General features: G+C 34.9%; 1 protein-coding gene across 1 annotated transcript in view; it reads left to right on the plus strand.

Annotated features, from left to right (window-relative positions):
* ZNHIT6 (zinc finger HIT-type containing 6) overlaps positions 1 to 22803 on the plus strand; it is a 58338-nt gene that overhangs the window by 11397 nt on the left and 24138 nt on the right. Inside the window, exons 6-8 of the mRNA XM_030866114.3 lie at positions 19716 to 19784; positions 21207 to 21287; positions 22681 to 22758. Of these exons, the coding sequence (XP_030721974.1) occupies positions 19716 to 19784; positions 21207 to 21287; positions 22681 to 22758 (228 nt within the window). The remainder of the gene's footprint in view (positions 1 to 19715; positions 19785 to 21206; positions 21288 to 22680; positions 22759 to 22803) is intronic.

Consider the following 22803-nt stretch of genomic DNA (forward strand, 5'->3'; position numbering starts at 1 on the left):
ATAGCCTCAAAATTTTAATTTTGGGGTCTTTAGACACATGAATGTATGTGGGAAGTTTTTTCCAAGAATACTACATTTGGTGTATTTTCTGGGCTTAGAACACAAATTTACACTGTTATTTTGGAACACCTCAGATCTCTGAAATGGCAAATTGGACTCTTCTTGCATTATGCCTTTTACTCATGAATTTACAATGATTTGGGCTTGATTTTCTTATATTTTTAGTGTCTTCCCATGCGGAGCTTAGCAACATAGTACACAGTAGACTTTAGAGTCAATTTCTTAGCTGCTTTCACATCTGTAAAATGGAGCTAATGATAGCTACTGTGTAGTTGTGACCTTAGTGTATTAATTTACCTAGACACTAACTGGAGTGTAGGAAGGAATCAGCATATAGTAGCAATTGTAAAAGTAATACATCCTCATCATAAAAAAAATTAAAGGAAAAATAGCACCTTTAATTCCACTACGCAGAGACAACCACTGATAATATTTTATGTTTTCTTCTAATCATGTGTCCTTTTTTCAATTAATAAAGTAAAACATAATATTAAGTACTTATATAAAAGTATAAAAAGTTACATGACTCTCCTCAAGTTAAACATTATTCATCTATGTGAATAAAGGCACACACTTTTTTCTACAGCTAGCTTTTTTCTATTTAACAATATATTATGGACATCTTACTTGTTAATGCAAATCTACCTCACTTTGTTTAAGTAGTATATTTCAACTATGACTATATCCTAATTTATTTATTCCTATATTCATGAACATTTTTAGCTAATTTCTAGATTTTAATTATTACAAATAATGCTGTTATAAACATCCTTGAATAAATTGTTTTGTGTGCTTATGTGACTTTTTCTGTATGATCAATTCCTAGAAAGTGGAATTACTGGGTCAGAGACTACATGCATTTATACTTTTGAAGGAAACTCCAAATTGTCCTCCCCAAAAAAGTACCACTTAGTACCTTCCACAAAAATGTATGAGTGCCTATTTTAGTTATACTGCACTTTAATTGAATATTATTAGACTTTTTTGCATATCTGATTAGACGTTAAACCGTTGAATTTTTTCATTTAATGTGCCTGCTTATATCTCATCTTGATCTGTTGCATGCATTGTAAATGTTTTCACCAGTCTTTTCACCCTTAATTTTGTCTTCCAGTCATTTTTGATGCATTTTAAAGAGTTGTAAAAAAAATTCTATAAAACATAGAGACAGTAAAATGGAGTAGTTAAGAGCACAAACTGGAGCTAGGCTGCCTGGGTTCAGATTTCTAACCAGCTGCTTCCTAGCCATGTGATGTTAAGCTAAGCCACCTAACTTTTTGTGCTTCAGTTTCCTCATCTATAAAGTAGGGCTAGTAATAATAAACTAGGGATAAGCCAGTTTTCATTTCCATTTGTAGTAAATGAGAATACCTGTTTAAACGTCTCACTAGCACTGAGTTGTCTCTTTTTTTAAAAAATTTTGTTGCTATTTTGGAAAGTGGAAATGATATTTTGTTTTAATTTGATTTTATTTAATTGCTACTTAGATATGGAATATTTGGCCACATGTTTCAGAATAATATCTTAAAATTCAAGAGTGAAGTTTGACTTAATCCAATCTGTGGTAGTAAGATGATCTTTCATTCTTATAACTATTTTGGTGAAATAAATAATTCAAAATAATTTGGTGAAATAAATAATTGAAATCTATGGAACCAAATTTTTCTATTTGTTCTTTGTTAAATTGCCCATTATTATTTATAAATGGAAAATGCCACGAACTGAATTTAAAATGTCTGTGTTTGGATGTTTGATGAATAGTAAAGCATTAAGGTGAATTCCCTGTTAGTTGATAGCCATACTTAGAATATTCTGCTTAGTTGGTTGATAGCTTGGAAATCTCTTTAGTGTGTTCCTATATTTTGTTCATTCTTGTTCAGCATTTTCATCAGTGATTTAGATCATGATTTCTTATCTTGGCACTGTGATGTTTTGAGCCACAGAGTTCTTTGTCGTGAGTGGCTGGCGTGTGTATTATAGGATGTTTAGCAGCATCCCTGGCTTCTACTGACTAGATTTTGGTCACACACACACACACACACACACACACACACATCCCCTGGGATGGGGGCAGTGGGGAGAGGCAAAATTTGAGAGCCACTGATTTAGATGAATACGGAAGACATACTTATTGAACTTGATGTTTGGCAAGATCAGGATTGCAGAAAATTTCGATTGCTAAAAGGTGATATATAAGTAGCAAGATAAATATATATGGTCCTGTACTTAACTCTTAGGGGGGGAAAGTGAAGAAAGGCATTTAGAAGTACCTTTTTTGTGATATCTGTGTTTTCTCAGACATTCATGTGAAAACGATAAAAATTTTAGATGATCGTAGTGTTATTTGCTGGAAGGAGGGAAGAAGAGGATGCTACATCTTATCAAAGAATTATTTTTACCTCCCACATGGCCAGTATTGTGTTTTTAAGAGACTTGTTTTCAATGCTTTTTTAAACTTTCAAAAGTGGTTAAGGTTTTGACTGAGGTAAACCTGAATTTGAATATTGCCTCTACCTATGGTTCACGTTAGGTGACCTCAGGCAAGAGCGAATTTACTGGGTTGTTGAGGGGAGTAAATGAAATAATACCTAAATTAATACCTGGCACTTAGTAGATAATGTGCAATGATAATAAACGATCTGCATTCTCTTACTGGAAATCTTTGAGGATATGTTATGTTTACTATATTATATTCATCCCTAGTAGGTCTGGGGCAGCATTATATAATCAAACAATACTATTTCTGCAGTGAAACCTACAAATGTTTACATTTTAATGGGAAAATAATGACTGTAAATGAGATCAGTCAGGTTTCTGCTGCTGGAGGAGTTATGAAAATTTTTCAATTTCAGAGATTCAGGGTTTGGAATTGTTCGTATGCAATCTTGGTCCTGTACTAAGATAATTACTCCCTAGGTATTAAATTATTCCTTTGTTTGTTTAAGCAGCTTGAGCTACAGTATACACAAAAACTCAAATTGAAGTTCTTAAAAATTAAATGTTCCACAATGTTCATTGCAGCACTATTTACAATAGCCAGGACATGGAAGCAACCTAAGTGTCCATCGACAGATGAATGGATAAAGAAGATGTGGCACATATATGCAATGGAATATTACTCAGCCATAAAAAGAAATGAAATTGAGTTATTTGTAGTGAGGTGGACGGACCTAGAGTCTGTCATACAGAGTGAAGTAAGTCGGAAAGAGAAAAACAAATACCGTATGCTAACACATATATATGGAACCTAAAAAAAAAAAGAAAAAATGGTTCTGATGAACCTAGGGGCAGGACAGGAATAAAGACGCAGACGTAGAGAATGGACTTGAGGACACGGGGAAGGGGAAGTGGGACGAAGTGAGAGAGTAGCACTGACATATATACACTACTAAATGTAAAGTAGATAGCTAGTGGGAAGCAGCTGCATTGCACAGGGAGATCAGCTCAGTGCTTTGTGACCACCTAGAGGGGTGGGATAGGGAGGGTGGGAGGGAGACGCAAGAGGGAGGAGATATGGGGATATATGTATACATACAGCTGATTCACTTTGTTATACAGCAGAAACTAACACAACATTATAAAGCAATTATACTCCAATAAAGATGTTAAAAAAAATTAAATGTTCCAGTGGTAACTTTTGAGCATTCTGAGTGAAGAATTCTTTGTGGTGTTTTTGTAACTTTTCTGTAAAGTTTGAAATTACTTGAAAATAAAACGTTTTTTAAAAACAATTAAATAGCCCCATATGAAGTGTGACTAAAGCACATTCTGCTTGAATTACCTCTGTAGGACTAACAGCAGGTTATGTGGTAGCAAGTGCATTAGGTACCTTAGAATCATAGGTTCATTTTAAGCCAGGCATCCTTTATGGTAGGAGTTTTTGACCAGTATGACTTCAAATCTCTTAAAATCATATGCAAAATTATGTGATATGTGAATTTTTCTAAGACTAGGAACCATAATTTTCATTTTATAGTCAAAGTGGGATATAACACTAACCAGCCTGTGATGTCAAAAGTGTATTTAATATCAGTAGCAACAAATTTTAGAGGACTGGTGAATTTGCTGGAATGTCATAATGGATAACTTTAATGAACAAAGAAAAGTTAAGGGATGCTTATATTAAGAATAAGTTGAGCCAATATGGAAAAGACATTCTCTGTTAAAAATAGAGGAGCTTAGTAAGGAAATGTGTGCAATATAAGGCTCCCCTACTTATTTTATAGCAGATCCCAAACTACTTCTTTTAAATTGTGACTCTTTCAAAGGTAACTTCTCTGCCTCATCTCTTACGTGGGGCATGTAACTTGATGTTTACTTTCACCCAATGTTAATCAAAAACTATTGAAAGAAATATGAAAGATCTCTATGAAGAAAACTTAAATTCTACTGAATGGCTTAAAAGAGTTGAACAAATGGGGGGAAAGGACCATGTTATTAAGAGACTCAATATTATAGAAATAACTTTTATTTCTTAAATGAATGATCTTTAAATCTGATATCCCAATGAAAATATTAATGGGATTTTGTTTGGTTTTGATTTCGGATTTTTAAATTTTTTTTTTGGAGAAGGAAAGGATTCATGATAAAAATGACTTAAGTTCATTTGCAAGAGTAAACATGGGAGAAGCACCAGGAGAACCTGGGAAAAGAAAGTAATAAGGCTGGACTCATTAAAATGTATGAAATTTTAATAAAGTTTTATGGTGTTGATGTAGAAATGAACAGTTAGTTCAGATAACAGAGAATAGACATGAGGCTATTTGGCACTCTAGTATATGATCAGATAGTATTTCAAATTAATACAGAGAATGACTTATTCAATAAATGGGGTTGAGACTGTTTGCCATTTGACAGTTTTTTTTTTTTTTTTTTTTTTTTTTTTTTACGGTACACATGCATCTCACTGCTGTGGCCTCTCCCGTTGCGGAGCACAGGCTCCGGACATGCAGGGTCAGCGGCCATGGCTCATGGGCCTAGCCACTCTGCGGCATGTGGGATCTTCCCGGACCGGGGCACGAACCCGTGTCCCCTGCATCGGCAGGCAGACTCTCAACCACTGCTCCACCAGGGAAGCCCCATTTGACAGTTTTTTTACTGGAACTTCCAGGTGGAATTAAAATCTTTTTCTTCCCGTTTTATTGACATACAGCACTGTATAAGTGTAAGGTGTACAGCATAGTCGTTTGATTTACATATATCATGAAGTGATTATCACAATAAATTTCATGAACATCCGTCATCTCATAGATACAAAATTAAAGAAATAGAAAAAAAATTTTTTTCTTGTGATGAGAGTGCTTGGGATTTACTCTTTGAACAACTTTCATACATAACACACAACAATCTTGATTATATTTACCATGTTGTATATTACATCCCTAGTATTTATTTATCTTATAACTGGAAGTTTGTACCTTTTGACTACCTTTGTCCAATTCCCCCTCCTCCCCTCTCTCTGGTAACCAGAAATCTGATCTCTTTTTCTATGAATAAGTTTATTTTTGAAGAATAAGTGACCTACAACATTATGTTAGTAAAATCTTAAACTTAAAATGAAATTTAAAATATGGGAATATTTTCATAATTTTGATGAGAGGAACATCCCATCCAAAGCCATAAAAGAAAAAAACTAAATTTACATGATTTTTTTTTAAAAATTGGCCAAAAAAAAAATTGGCCAAAAAAGACCATAATAAAATCAAGACTACCAGACCCGCTTCCAAAAAAAATCTTAAAACATATATGACAGTGCTTACGCATTAATAAAAAGACTAGTAACTAATTAGGAAAAGGGGCAAAGGATAAGAATAGATGGTCATAGAAAGATGTATACATATACATACACACACAATATGTGTCTGACAAGCATATATTAACAATATCTGATATAATGAAGGTATGAGCTAGCCAGACCATTTTCTTCTTCCACTGTTCTTGAGAGTAAAACTTAGGTGTCATTTTAGAAGACAATATTTCTAAAAATGTTATACCTGCCTACTCAAGGAATTTAGCCTCAAATGTATTAGTACAGTTCACAGAGATATATGTACATGTATATCTATTGCAACATTGTTTTTAATAGTGTAAAAACTGGCAACAGCTTCGAGTAGCCCTCAGTACTGGGCTGAGCTAAGTTAATAATGATGCCTTCATACAGTGGAATTCTATGCAACCATTAAACAAACACAGTTAGATACAGATGTATTGTCATGGAATGACATCCATGATATTGAGTATGTTCAGTTAAAAAATAATGTTGGAGTTTAAATAGTTGTCTGAAAGATATGAAGCTCACGTTTCCTATTGATGTAAAATTTACAGGCAATAAAATGCACAAATCTTAAGTGTATATTTGTTGAGTTTTGACAAATGCATATACCAGTATAACCCAGTCCCTGTAAATATATAAAATATTACCATCACCCAAGAAAGGTTTTTCCTAGTTATCTCCTCTCCTCCTCAGATAACCTATTCTAATTTTCACCCTGAAGATGAATTTTGCCTGTTTTAAAATTTCATATATATGAATCATGTAGGTCACCCTTACTTTTGAATGATAGTTTAGCTGAATATGAAGTATCTCAAGTTGACATTTATTTTAGTACTTCAGTTTATTTATTCCACTGTTTTCTTACTTCTTTTGCCATTATTGAGAACACTGATGTTTTATACAATCTTTCTATGTCAATTGCTTTTAAGTTCTTCACTTTTGTCTTTGGGGTGATTTATCTTCCTTTGGATTTGCTCTGCTTTCTGCATAATTCTGGAAAATTCTAATACATTATCTTAATTTTTTATTTCTTTGTCGGTCTTACCTACATTCTGGGTAATTCATTCAGGTGTATCAACCAAGTCACTTTCCCTCCTTAGCTGTGTCTAATTAATCTGATATTTAGCCCATGTACTGAGTGGGCTTTTTGTTTGTGTTTCAGTTACACTTTTCATTTCTTGAAGTTCTGTTCCTTTCCCAAATCTACCTGGTCTTTTAGGTAGAATGTATTCCTTTCTCATGTTTTAACCTCCCTTTTTATTCAGTAATTTAGTGCGTTTGTTATTTGTGTAAATAATTCTGTCTGAATTTCTTGGAAATTTGTTACTGCTGTCTGCTGTTTCTGCTGACTTCATTTTGATGGCTTGTTTCCTTGTTTTTTTCTAAAATGTAATTATGAACTCAAGTTCATGTAGGAGGTGGTATGCATTTGCTTATGCCAGATACCCATCGCACCAATCCAGGACCCTCTTTAATTTCTTAGTCTGAAGTTTATCAGACTATACTACTGATAATAATTTGAACCCCAAACCTATTTGAGGAGTCCATACTTATTCATTCTCAATTGAAACCTTTCCCCCACCTCCTATACCTTTCTCTCTCCTTAGACCTCAAGCTGAGGTGGACAGGTTTCCTCATTGTCTCCCTTTGCTGGTTGGCAGAATTTTTCTGGTTCACTCTTTAACTGCATAGTTTTATGCAGTGATCTCAGTTTGAGGTCTCCAGCTTATGTGAGGTCAGTATCTTGTCTCACGTCCCGCAGTGGCTGTTGAAACATAAGCCTTTTCGTTACCAAGCCTCTTGATTACTTGGAAGCAAAGGCCTCCAGAGCAGGTATAGCTTCCACATTCCACTATGGTTTTTAGTTCCTGCTTCCTTTTGGCCCCTGAAAATTTTTCATACTTTTTGATGAGCTCAGTATGTTTGCTGTATTTCTCCAGGATTTCTTATTGTGTGCCTTGAGAGAGTTTTCAGATGATCTTCTCCGCCAAGTTGCCCTAATTGCCTAAAATAAGTAGTGGCCCCAAACAAAGGGAAGGTCAGTTGTCGAAGATAGATGGATCAGGAAGGCATGATAATTACTTGTTCACCTAACAATTCTACTTTTAGGAATTTATCTGATATATATAACCATACATATGGTGCAACATTGTTTGTAATAGCAAAAGAGTAGTATGAATCTAAATATCCATCAATAGTGGACTGGTTAAATAAATTATGGTACGCCTTTAAAATGGGGAAAAAAATCAGCAGCTCTAAATGTATGAATATTGGAATGGTTGCCAGAAATACTAAGTGAATAAAGATAGATACAGAACTATGTTCATTGTGTGCTACCATTGTGTGAAAAGTAAAGGTTATATCCGTATATACTTATATTAAACTATTAATAGTAGTTATCTTAAGGGAGGGAAATTGGGTGGAGGGGGACAGGGATGGGAATTACGTGCCCTTTTGTACCTTTTTTGAATTTTAGACCATGTGCATATAATACTTATTTTAAGAATAAATAAATGAATTTTTTAAATAATAATTTTAAAAGACATTGATGGATGTGGGCAGGACCATTATACATTTTGAGTTGTAAATATATTCAATAGTCTTTGAAAAGTATTCTGATACTGTCATATAAAATTCCATGTTTTTATCCATGGCTGCATCTTTTCAGTTGTGTTTTAGTGTTTTGCTACAGAAAGCCATGGATAGCAAACCTGGAGATTATCTTGGTTGTGTTTGAATATCACATCTCGTTTGGTTGCCTAAGTCTCTCGTTTTATTTTCCTGGCTATTTGGACCTGAGGATTCAGCAGTGAGGGGGAATATATTTTGACTTGTCATTTGGAAAAAAGAATTAGATTGAGAGACTCCTCCCCAATAATATCTTTAGCTTAACTCCAGGCATGTACTCTCTTGTGTGGTCTAACCTCCCATTCCCTAGGAATGGACCCAACTTTTGACCTTTGTCTTCTGGCAGTTTGTCTCCACATGACCTCGACCCTCATTTCGAAGCAGCCCAGTCCTTCTTCATTCCTTTACAACTGTCAGCTTAGAACTGAGTTGCTATCTTCCTTTCGGCCCAGAGTTCTTAGGCTCTCTGTCTAGGAGTCTCTCTTAAACTTAGAGTATTAAGATAGTGGAAGTGTGCCCGTTATTAAACAACAGTGTGAATTGCTATTTGAGCTCCAGTCCTATTTTAGAAGCTAGCCACTAGATGTCTCTCTTGTAAAGAAATAACCTTTTATAGATTCTTAAAATTACTTTTTGTAAGAATGTCTGTATGTGTGTAACTGAGTCACTTTGCTGTACAGCAGAGATCAGCACAGCATTGTAAATCAACTCTACTTAAATAAAAAAAATTTTTTTAATTACTTTTTGTTCTTTGGATAAAATTACAGCATTCAAATTTTATTGCGATGATATACCTATCCACCTCTGTATTAATGTCAGTAGCACTTTTTTCTTTAAACGATTATGTGGCAATACATTTCTTAAACAACAGGTTTTTTGGTTTTGTTTTTGTGGATTTGGTTTTTTTTGGGGGGTATGGTGTCTTATAAGTAGTATAGGTTTGTACTTTGTTGCAAACTAACTTTAGAAAAGAGCAAAGGAAAATGAAATGGATTTAGCAGTTGTGGTCATGGTGAGAGAGGTCGATTTGGGGGGATTACGTAATAGGTGCTCAGTACAAACTTGTTAACTAATTTAAAATGATTAGCTCTATGGTTTCTCTCCAATAACTGCTTTGATACAGTCTGATGAAAAAATTTCAAAGCAACAGCAAGGACTTAACACTTCTATTCTTTCACACTGGTTTTCTAATGGTTCCTCAGTCAATCAGGTATTCCCTTACTGGGGCCATGTAGGCAGTGGTAAGAAGGAAGTTCTTATGCCACAGCATCACAGAGGGTATATCTTTCCACAGCAACAGTTACCCAGCATTCATACAAATGGAAACCAAACATTCTTGATCATATCAGGGTCCCCATACTGGTTCAGTTAGGGAAGTCCTTCCTCAGTCACCGAGTCTGCTTCTTCATGATATGCCTCAGTAATGAGTCCCTTTCCACTTCCTTCACCGCAGCAACTATCAGCTGTCTTCTCCCATGCAGGCCCAGCTTGTCTCACCTAGGACTATTGGGGAACTTCTGAGAGCTCTCCCTGTCTTCAGTGTCTTCTCACCTCAGTCACTCTTACACATTGATGCCAGATACATCTTCCTAAAGCATGTTTTTAGTATGATGGTCACCTGCTCAGAATCTTTTAATGCTTCTTGTACCCACAGGAGTCATTAGCTCAGAGATACCTTCACTGGTCATAGGCAGAACTGCCAGTAGGTGTAATCTGTCATCTCATGTGACTTTGGATGGACTGCCTGAAGCTCTCAAGTGTTGTACTCTATTCCATGGCCTAAAATTACCTTCCTTTCTTTATCCCCCCGCCATTTGAAATTGCTACTTTTCAGGCAGTTGGAAACATCTCTTTCAAGTATTTCTCATTACCCAAAATAATGAAGGGTCTTCCTCAGTGTCTTTACTTTTTAAAAGAGGAATAATAATATATTTAATAATTTTCAAATGTTTATTTTGTATTAAACATGACAAAATTTAATTTAATTTTTATGTGTAAGGGAGTTTTCTTGGCAAGTTATTTACCTCTCTGTGCCCATTGCCTTATTTGTAAGATGCGGACAATAATGTGCCAGTTTTGTGGTTTTCAATCTAGAGTATACATCAGAATTAACTGGGATAATTTCAAAATGCAGATACCTGGGCCCGACCAACAGAATTCCTAAGTCATTGAGCCTAGGGTAGAGCTTAGGTATCTTTACATTATAAAAGAACCAGAAGAGGCTGTGCATATGTAGGGGCAGAGGATATATGGGAAATCTGTACCTTCCTCTTGATTTTGCTGTGCACCTAAAGGGCTCTAAAATAATTTGTCTTTAATTTAAAAAAAAAAAAGGCACTAGGTGATTCTGATGTTTATCTCTACCTGAAAACCACTGACTTATATGCCAGTAAGTCACTGTCCTTCTTCTCAAGTAGTTCAGTGGGAAGACAAGACAGCAAACTCATAACGTAGTATGGTGAATGCTCTGATGGAAGATACATGGAGTGTTGTGGGACCACAAAGGAGGGCTCAGTGCCCCAGCCTTGGGGAAGTGTTATTCCTCAAGAGCTGGGGACTGGAAAGTCCTCCCAAGAGAAGATAGAATTTGAGCAAATTATTGAAGGACAAGGAGGAGTTTTTAAGTCTAGGGTTTTATCCAGACAGAGGGAAGGATAGTCTATGGTGAGAATATCAGATGCAAAAAGAGTAGCAAATTGAAGACAATGTAAGTAGTCTGGTATATCTAGAAACTAGGGTGGGAGTTGGGAAGTGGTAGGGGATAAGACTGGAGAGAGCCCCACTGGGGCTGGGCCTTGCAGGACCTTACATTGCCATGCCAGGGAGTTGAGATAGAGTCATACTTTAAGCAGAATACGTTCCTGTTCCTCTAAGGGATCCATACCAAATAGTGGATCTTCATAGTTGTCCCCACCTGAAACTGGGGAGAATGAAAACCATAATTCTATGTCTCACATCATTATGAAAATACTTTGCAAAGTTCCAGTTATATATTATATTGTATGTATATGTATTTCCTAATGTATTCAACTAAATGTACCCAGGCTGGTTATATTCTTAATCCTTGAATGTCTTCCCCTTTCATATTTCCTAGACATCTGTGAAAGTACACATGGTAGTTCATCTTCTCCATTATTTCTCCTTTGCCAGAGTTCCTATAGTACATATTTTCTGCAAAATTAATGCGAAACAGATGCTGGCATTTAGTGCTGGTATTCAGTTTTTGTTATGCACATATCTGCTATCCTTTCTGTGTTCTGGTGTTTCTTAGTAGGGGCTCTATTGGCATTTTGAACAGGACAATTTTTGTTGTGTGGGACTGTCCCGTGCATTACAGGAAGGTTAGCATTTCTGGTCCCCGCCTGCTATATGCCTAAAGTGCTTCCCAGCCTTGGAACAATCAAAACTGCCTAGCCACTTCCAAATGAGATTGATGCCACTCCCAGTGGAGAACTGCGTTATTAAGTGCTCAAGTATTTACAGTTATTTGAAGCAAAATGTACTTTTTCATTTCGATCTTTACCTACTATATCCATTTTCTTAATATACTGTCTACTGAAGCCAGTACCACATACTTAACCTGTTTCCTATTATCATGTAGTAGTGAAACTGATTTTTAAAAGAGCAAAATATAATATATAACTGGAACTTTTCAAAGTATTTTCATAATGATGTGAGACATAAAATTATGGTTTTCATTCTCCCCAGTTCCAGTAATTTTAATCCATGCTAAGTAACTACACAGATCCTTTGTATTCACTCTTCCAAAAACACTTACTATGGTACCAATCCTAATAAAATAGATGGATTATTTTTATGAAGTATAGTTACGTTTATGTTTGAAGCTTTAAATTTTGATCTTGAAATACATTTCGAAAAGATAAAATGCCTATGAGTGAAGAATTATGTAGATATTTTGTACATTTGTTTTTTCTTGAAGGGTTTCACATTTTTGTAGCTTTTCCTTCTGCTTTAAGTTAAAATAAGATTTCGTAACCCATAGTGGAACAAAATGCCTTTTTCCTGAAATTCCATCAGGTATTATTTGCTGTGTCCAAATTTTATAACAGTTGACAATATACAGATTAGTCTATCTTTTCCGTTGCTTAGAAATGCAAGATGACATCTAGAAAGAAAAATTTAATCCCTTGTATCAAACAGTTAGGATGCTTTATTTTTCATGAAATAAAATATTCAGTTCAAACCGGTTTGAGCTATAAATAGGGTGTATTATTGGCTCTCATAACTAAATGTTCTGAGGTTGGATGGATTTCAGGGTGAATAGGTACAATGACTCAATTGTATCTTCAAGGACCCAGTTTATTGCTGATTCTCCATTGTATCTTCTATGGTGTCAGCTGAATCCTTGTAACAGTTTAGGTAAATATTTAGGAATGCTTCTTTCCCAGCATAACTGAACAGGAAACCTGAAATTCACCATGAGTGGACCACCTAGGTCATCTGCCCAATCCTGAACCATTGTGTCCAGGAGGACATACGATGTGATTTTCTTAAGCCAGACAGTTAAGTGTATAGTCCTGGAGGTAGGGATGGGATCCATTCATCAAAATATGGTTATGGATTAGGAACGAGGATGGTGATAAGGGTTGCCAAGGAGACAAAATGTCCACTATAACTCTTAAAAGTGATTTTAAAATATGGAGGCAAATATTTAAAATAAAATATAATTGAGATCCATTTGAATTACCAGTACAGAAAAATACATGGCTTGTTACTGAACTTTCATTTCTGGAAAGTTCATAATAGTATACTAGATTGGAGCATAGACTCTGGAGTTATTGTGCTGCCTGGGTTCAAATCCCAGCTCTGCCACCTTCCAGCTGAATAATCGTGTTGGAGGAGTGACTTACTTCTCTGTACCTTAGTGTTCTCGCCTGTAAATAATAGCACTTATCCCACAGAAGTACAAGAATGAAATAAATTAACACATATAAAACATTTAGAACAATGCATGACATTCAAAAGGCACTTAATAAACTAGTCAGCCCTCTGTATCTGCAGGTTTTCTACTACAGATTCAGTCAACCACAGATTGAAAATATTTGGGGGGAAAAAATCTCCAGAAGGTTCCAAAAAGCAAAACTTGAATTTGCTGCACACCAGCAACTGTTTACATAGCATTTATGTTGTATTAGGTAGTATAAGCAATCTAGAGATGATTTAAAGTATATGTGAGGGGACTTCCCTGGTGGTCGAGTGGGTAAGACTCTGCACTCCCAGTGCAGGGCGCCCGGGTTTGATCCCTGGTTGGGGAACTAGATCCCGCATGCATGCTGCAACTAGGAGTTCGCATGCCTCAACTAAGAAGTCTGCGTGTGGCTAAAAGATCCCACATGGCACAGCCTATATTAATTAATTAATTAATTAATCAAATATTTTATAAAATAATTTTTTTAAATAAAGTATATGTAAGGGTGTGTGTAGGTTATATGCAAATACTACACCATTTTATATAAAGGACTTGAGCATCTTCAATTTTAGTATCTGTGCAGTGGAGTGTGGGGAAGCACTGAACCAATTCCCCCAGGATACCAGGGGATAACTATTGTTATTGCTACTTGCTAGTACTCTCTGGTAAAAGGATCTACTGGTAGTCTTCATAACCTGTAGGCTTTTCTAACTTAATAAGTGGTATAGTACTCTGAAGATCAGACTTGTGGAAAATCTAGCTTTAGCTTACCTCGTGGAAAATCTAGCTTTAGCTTACCTCGTGGAGTCACCTGTATTTAAAAATCATAAGTAAAAATTTCAGGCATATTTAAACTGCACTATGTCAGTGAACTTCTCAAAAGTAGTAGGAAATACTTTCCTTAATAACTACAAACAAGGGCTAAAAAGTTAATGTCCTGAATATACTCTAGAAACAGTTATTAGAGTTAAATAGTAGGATGAGAGATCTCCTTCTAAGCCCCTCATTTCCCTCTTCTTTAAAAACCTTTGTTGGTAGTGCACTAACCACAGAATGAAATCCATATTGTTTGGCAGAACATTCAGAGCCCTTTATAATCTGGCATTAGCCCACATGTCCAGTTTCATAAACACTGAATTCCATGTAAGTGGAGTTTGGTTATAAATTCATGGCGCAATATTCTAAGTTAAAGGCCCCATCAGTATTTCTGTTCTGAGCTTCATAACTCACAGGACATTAAACTGAATGTAAAATTATAACAATGGTAAAAATGGTAACTAGCATTTTTGATTACTATGTTCTGAGCTCTTGACGTGTATGTACTCATTTAATCCTATGATATAAATACTGTTCTCCCCATTTTACTGTGAGAACCCTGAGGCACAGAGATGTGTCTCTTGCTCAAGATCACATGAAGTAATAAATTTTGTTAAGAGTAGGTTTCAGAGTCCACTTAATCTCTGCCCTCTCCTACCTCTGGGCATTACAGTATATTGGATATCCTTTCTGTGTACAGTGTCAATAAAGAACAGGGTTCTTTTATGTGAAACTCTATAAGCTTCTCACAGTGATTTGGAAGAAAAACGCAGTGGGTTGGTGGTTGCCTCACTGCCCTAAAAAGAGGTCTGCTTTGGGCTCATCCCCTCAGTTTCTTTGCATCCCTAATGCCTAGCGAGCCCTTAGAAGTGTTTTTTGAGTAAATGTTTGTTAATCAGTGATGGAATGGAATGAGAATTGGTGATTTTTTTTTTTTTAGGAACAAAAATATTCATGCTCATTTAAATTTTATATTAGAAATCTTAGTTCTTAGAATTCAGCCTCCATGTGTAACTCTTAGTCGTATCGTATTTCTTGAGGAAGATAGTTTTGAAGCTGTCAAATAATTAGATAAGTAATCATTTGACAGTTCTGGTTGGATAATAATTTCTGAGATAAAAAGGAAACACCTTAAAATAACACTTCTAATAATAAAATGTTTTTAAGTTTAAAAAGAATATTAAAATTATTCCTGTCCTTTCTGTGACTACCATCCTGCACTTCCCCATGAAAACATCTTTGATTTTTCTGATTATAAAAACTACTAGTCAGTCATTATGTCAACAATTTATTTAATACAGACACATAAAGTAAGAATTAAGTCCTTTCACAATGTTAAGAAATAACCGTAGTTAAAAGCTTGGGGCATATCCTTCATACTTGTAAATACAAAGTCATGAAGTCAGAAGAATAATTGAGTATGTAGGTATAGTACTTCCCCCCCAAATTTGTGTCTTCATCCACATATTACTTTCTTGAAACTGGGAGAAAATGATCCTTAATAGTTTCTAGTAAGCAAGAGTTGTTAAATAAGTGTCCTATATTAACTCATTAAAATCAAGTATTAAAAATATTTATTTTCATCATTTAATACTTATATATATAAGTATTTCTCAACTTTTTTTTCATTATTGCCTCCCAAGGAGGCTTTTTAAACATTTTCCCTTAAACTGCACCCCCCCGATATTTTGATACCACAGTTATACTCTATGTATCTGTTCATGTACAGGCGCCCTCTAAAGGGCCACAAACCATTATACTATCTAAGACTTTCTTTACCCTCCTAAGAACCAGTTTTCAGCCTTTTTTGGGTGATGCTGCCCCCGTTGAGAATGCATGGGGTATGTGTGTGTGTGAGAGAGAATGTGTGTGTGTGTGTGTGTGTGTGTGTGTGTTGATATTTGGGGGAGGAGGAGGAAAGGCTTTGCTGTGCATGAATAGTTACTTCAGTTTCGTGGCACTCAGAGAGAAGGGGTCAGTTTTTCTGTTACTTTATCAGGTTGTCCAGAAGGGAACATTAGGTTTAATGATTACCACCATTACTTCACCAGTCTATTATCAAACTCTAAACATAGTGCCTTGGAGTGCCTAAGTGACCGAGAATATTCTGGGTACCGTATTTCTGTTCTTGAGAATGTTGATAAATACGACAAGGACACAATGACATTATTACAGTTGAAAGCATTTTATTGAATTTAGGGAATAGTAGTCCTAATGCATTAAGAACAATAATAAATGTTTAAACCTCTGTCCCAGTGGTTCTCAAAAATAGTGATTTTGCCTCCCGGAGGACATTTGCAATATTTGGGAGCATTTTTGGTTGTCACAACTAAGGGAGTGGGTGTTGCTAGTGGCATCTCATGGTTAGAGGCCTGGGATGCTGCTGAGCATCTTGCAATGCACAAGACAATGTACCTCCACCCCTCAAACCATAATAGAATTATCTGGTCCAAAATGTCAGCACTGCTGAAGTTGAGAAACCCAGCTTTATCCTAATGATTCTATTTCTTGGAATCTATCTTTAGAAAATAATCCAAAATACAGCAACAGTTATGTATATGCCTAAAGATACTTACCGAAGCATTCTTTAATTTTTTCCTTTACAAAATCTGTCCTTTCAGAAAACTTATAAGCAAAAAAGAGGGGGACTCAGAGTTCCCCTCATAAGTAATGTTGTTGGGATTTTGATGTATGTGTATTTTTTTAAGTGGGACATATATCACTATATATACTTATGAAAAATGAGAAACACACTCAATTCTTTCAGACTCAGGAAGAGATTTAGTTGCCTGTGTCAGGACCACATCAATTTCAGGAAAACTAAAGAACTACTTTAGAGATAATTAACTCACTCATTTCAGGAATTGTTTATACAACACCCTTCAACCTCTTTGTCCACTCTTACTTAAATCTTATACTCTGCATTACTGTTCTCAAATGCCTCTTATACTACCATAGAGTAAAAAAGTACAGGCAGTTTTTCAATGAAGTTAACTTTTAGTTCTGTAAGGTAAATGATGGTCCCATCCCTGAGGATATTCTTTTATTTTTTTCTTTACTGTGATTTAATATGGAAGAACAAGAACAAATGGTAAAAAAATTGGAAGCAATCATAAATGTCTATCAGTAAAGAGTAGATAAATAGATTTTAGCATTCTTCATGCAATGGAATACAATGTAGCAGTTAAAATTAATGAACTAATTTACGTGTATATTCGTAAATCTCCAAAGCATAATGTAAATGAAAAGCAAAGCATAAGATATTTAGAGTACAACACTGAAATAAATGTTGATATCACACAAAATACTGTATTATTTATAGATATGTGTATATATATATACATATATATATATATATAAAATCATGGATGACAAAAATAAACACCCAACCTCAGGATAGTAGTTACCTCTGATGATGAGAAGAGAATTGGATCAAGGAACAGTAAAAAGACTCATCAACCATGTTAATAATCTTATATTTCTTAGAAGAAAAGTATCTCAAGCATATAAATATGGCAATATACAAGTTGGTTAAATCTGACTATGGTTACATTAAATGTTTTTATTCTCTTTTTGTTTTTGAAATATTGCAACATCATATTTTTTTAAAACTAAATGTACTTTTCAGATTTGTTCATATTTGTACTGAGGCCAAATATAGAAAGATTTTTATAATAGTCATAATTTAGCAATGTATATATAATAAAAGTAATGAATGATTTCCTTATAACCACAACTAACTACAGCAAATAAAATTATTTTCAAGGGCTTTTCTCTCTTTGTTTTTGGAATGTTAAGTACTTTCTGAAGGTATTTAGGGTCTACTGAACGTTAAGAAAGGTGAATGATTCTTGAAGTTACTCAAGCAATGGTTGGGGTAATTGAGTATGATTTACAGTTCCACAAGATGACAAGTTGGTCAACTTTTTTCTTCCCCATGTAACTTATCAAATATATTTAGAAAGAAACCATATTGTACATTAAGATTAAAAAATCAGTTTATTTCATAGTAAGAGAGAAATGTGGTATCTCTCAGCCTCTTGATAGTGATACTACGCGATGCCTGTTTCACAGATAACAAATATTGCAAGGTGTTTCATTTTAGAAGACTTCTTTGTTTAAAACCAGTAACTTTGTGGTTTGCATTCAGATTTTTTTTTTTAAGTTTTTTCCTCTGAGATTTTAGACATCTGACCTTTAAATTAGTAAGGGGTGCTTTACAACTTTATTCTATCCAAAAAAATATTAAACTTAACATGCTTGTTTCTTGTGTGATAAGTGGCACTATCAACATAAGCGTAATCAAGCATATTTTTCTCTAACTAGTGCTCAAAACTGTCTTGTTATTAACCAAATCTGTGATTACTTACCCTAATAGAAGGATTTTTACTTGATTTTATGCTAGTTGTCCTCAGACAAAAATTTGCTTAAATCATATAAATGTTTGGTGGGAGATACTCTGCTAGATTGTATTAAAAGAAAATTATTTTAGATTTTGGGCTCGTGCTGCTAAGGGATAGTTTTATAGGAGATGCTAGCCATTGCTTGGGCATACAGCTGGCAATTAACTTGCCAGTGGGTTGTTAGAAATTTCTTCTAAGTAAGGAGAATGTGTAAAACGATCATGTAATGAAGACGTTTAAATTTCTGTAATGGATTGACTATTTTGAGCATTAAATTTTTTAAAAAAGGAATGGCGTCTAGTGTCACCAAATTTAGATATGTTAAATAGAGCATATGGCTATTTTTCTAAAATCACACATTTAGTGAATTATTACTGTTGATCCTGTTATCAAACCAAAGTTTTGACTGAAAGTGAAGGGACTAACTCAGAGTGCATTCTGCTTAGCAACCAACTTGTCTCCTGTTTTGCTACTGAATGCAAGTACTCATGGCTCAGAAGTGTATCTGCAGCCAGCTGGTCTCAACCAGGCAATACTTCATTCACCTAATTTCCAGACTAGTCAGGCAGAGACATCAGCTCATTATTTTTAGTCACGAGGAAATTTATTTGTAAACTTCAAGCAGTAGCAAAGTGATCTCAGAAGCCCCTGAACTATGAGAAATTGCCTTCTAATTCAAGAATGCGAAGTCCTTGGAATTTCGAACTGCTCTGCCTAATGTTTTTTCCTCTTAAAACCTCTTGCAAGTATATTGTTTAAAAAACATAGCCTCTAGGGCTTCCCTGGTGGCACAGTGGTTGAGGGTCCGCCTGCCGATGCAGGGGACGCGGCTTCGTGCCCCGGTCCGGGAAGATCCCACATGCTGTGGAGCGGCTGGGCCTGTGAGCCATGACCGCTGAGCGTGCGCGTCCGGAGCCTGTGCTCTGCAACGGGAGAGGCCACAACAGTGAGAGGCCCACGTAAAATACTTTTTAGTAGAAAAAATACGTTAAATTCTAAGAATACTTTTAGAATTATTATCTGAAAACAAAAATTCAAGAAATCAGTTTTTTGTTCAGACTTTTATTGTCTGCCTTGATCTCCACATGATTATTTTCTGTCTTAGAAAACGACAGTTCTGTTGGCATGTGAAGCTCCAGTTTCCTCAGAGTCAAGCTGTGTATGTAGAAAAAAGGTATAGTATCACGACTGTCTGTTAAGAACTCACTTGTTTTCATTTTGTCTCCATATTTGAAATAAACTGTTAACTTAAACGTGATGTCAATAGTAGACTGGATAACTAAGTGTGGTATATTCATACAATGCAATGCTACACACCACTGAAAATGAATGAACTACATCTACACATATCAATGTGGATGAATCTCAAACATAATGTTGAGTGAGAAAAACAAGTTAAGGAAGAATGCAGAGTATGATTTTCGGATGTAAATGTGAAAAAAATGAAAGTATACTTCTTAGGAATACTTTTAGTGGTGGTAGAGCTCTAAGGGAAATGATTAGCACAGAAATCATGATGGTGTTTACTTCAGCATGGGGACAGATGTTAAGGAGAGCGATGCAGGGAGAATCAAGAGGGCTGAATCAAGAGGAAGAATCTTAAGCAAGGTGGTTATATAGGAAATGAAAAATAAGCCAAAATTCTGCTGATAAAATTGCTGCTATTAACATCATAGTGTGTTCTCAGAAAATACGTGATTTTAGACATGTATATATGTGTATTCATAATTGGAAGTAATTTGCGTAACAGTTTTTTATCCTACTTTTTTCATATTATGAGCATTTCAAATGTCATTTAAAAATTTGAATGGTGATATACTATTTGATTCCTTGGGTTAGGAAAATTTTAAGTTGGTTTTTAAATAATATCTTTAGCATATATTCACATTATGCATAAATGTCCTCTCTTTGTAATTGTCATATGGATTTTAGGGAAGAACTTTCTTATTTAAGGTTGCATACCAGACTAAAGACAGGGAAAGGACTCATATTTTACAGGTGGGGTATGTAGCACAGTAGTGTATATGAATATGTATAAGTGATTAAGGAAAATCGCTAGTTCAAAACAGTGTCTTAATTTTGTTTCTACAGCTTTATAGTATAAAACAATATGCATACATACATACAGGAAATTTGGTAAACCTAAAATGCTTTGTTTCCAGGGAGAGTAGTACCAATTTTTTAACCTGGTCTTATGATTTAGAATAAATAAATTTGAACATGCACTGAAACTAGCACCGTCTGAAACCTTTTTTTCAGATTTTTGATTTCTGCAACTTTCAAATCTACTTCACTGTGGTATCTTTCTTTTCATCTTTGAACACAGGAGTGTGTTAAATGAGGCTTTGTATTTTTATAATTGATTTATAGGGAACGTCTCAAAATATTATTTTTAAGACTTGTTAAATGTGTCCAAGAAGTGTTTTTGAGCTTTTTTCCTAATTTTTGCTTAAAAGGATATTATATTTTGCCAAGACTAAAATAAAAGGTCCGTGTTCAGTTATTTTTTTAAAGCCACAATATTTAGTAATTCTAAGTTAACACCTTTAGTAGAAAATTATAAGTAATGAGTTTTGTTTTTGTTTTTGTTGGGAAGAGTACCAGATGATAAAACTATTAATGAAATCCTAAGACCTTACATTGATCCTGAAAAGTCTGATCCTGTAATTCGTCAAAGGTATGTTTCAAAAATCTTGTAACTTTCTGAAATTATTAAAAATGTTGAGGTATTTACTATATGCATATTTATTAAATAAAGCCATGTCTTTATTAGAGTATGTTTCTGTACTGTTTACTTTCTGTCCCATTTCCTTGGTGTGTACTCAAGGCTTTGTCAGTCAGAGATGATGCTCTGGGTGAGGATTTTGGTTATAGTAATAACAGCAGTACTTAACACTGTTTGCTGCATTCCAGACTACTCTTTGAAGCTTATAATAATAAATGTATTAATTCATTTAATCCTCACAATAACCCTTTAAGGTAGATTATTGCCGTTATATCTATTTTACAAGATGGGGAAACTGAGCCTTAAAGTGGTTAAGTGACTTCACATGGCTAATAAGTAGGGAAGCTAGGATTCAAATCCAGGTGGTCTGGAGTCAGAGTCTGTACTCTTACCCCTTAAACTAAACTGCCTTTCACAGTTGAACTAAAAACTCTGAAAATTGAGTTTCCAAGTAGTTAAAGACAGGAAATCCTATTTCAGCCAAGTCTTCATAAAACTGAGTAATACACACTCTGCCTCCTGTCCAGAAACACACCATGGACAAAAATGGTTAACATAGCATAGCGGAAAGATTCAGTTATGAATATCTGGGTTAGAATAGCTGATTCTGTCCCTTATTAGCTATGTGACCAGGAACCAACTTACTTCCGCACCTTAATTTTTTCCATCAGTAAAATGAGAATGATGATGTTTACTAGATAGAGTTGTTATGAAGCTTGTAAAAAATTACATATATACAGTTCTAGTACAGAGTCTAGCACATAGTAGTAAGCAGCACTCAAAAAAGGAAACTATTAATATGTGAATTATTCATGTTTTTGAGCAGGAATTTCTTTTCACCGGGTGATACCTGCTTAGGTTATGAATACTTGTTTTGGTTAAAATTTGAAACTGAGTGGATTCTGAAGTGTCTGATTCAGTTCTAGTTAAATCTCATCTTCTACTTTTCATAGAAAGTGGTGCCCAGACTCAAACAAATCCATGTCACATATCAAGCGTGTCTCTGGGACCGCTACCAGAGTTGAGTTTCTTTTCCTCATTACCGATAATCTAATTGTTAATTGCTGGTCATATATTTAACAATAAGACAAAATACCTGCCACCAAATTGGATACATTTTTAAAAAATAAGTAAATTAGCAAGATTAATCTGTACAGAGAGAAGAAAGGTAATTTTTAAAACAGATCCTTGGTTGAAAAATATCTTTAACACCGTTTCTGTGCTTGGATAGATAAATTTTAAGTATTATTAATAACTACTCATAGATGCTTAGTTTTCATAGGCACAGTTTTAAAATACACTAAAAATCAGTTTTGCTTCCTTTAATATGACATTTTTATTTCAGGTTGAAAGCCTACATTCACTCTCAGACTGGGGTCCGAATTTTAATGAAGGCAGAAAATATGCAGCAAAATTTAGTAAGGTAAAATTGCTTCCCTCTCCATTTCTTTAAATGTTTTCTAATTCT

Source organism: Globicephala melas, chromosome 1 (assembly GCF_963455315.2).
Source record: "Globicephala melas chromosome 1, mGloMel1.2, whole genome shotgun sequence".
Taxonomy (NCBI): domain Eukaryota; kingdom Metazoa; phylum Chordata; class Mammalia; order Artiodactyla; family Delphinidae; genus Globicephala; species Globicephala melas.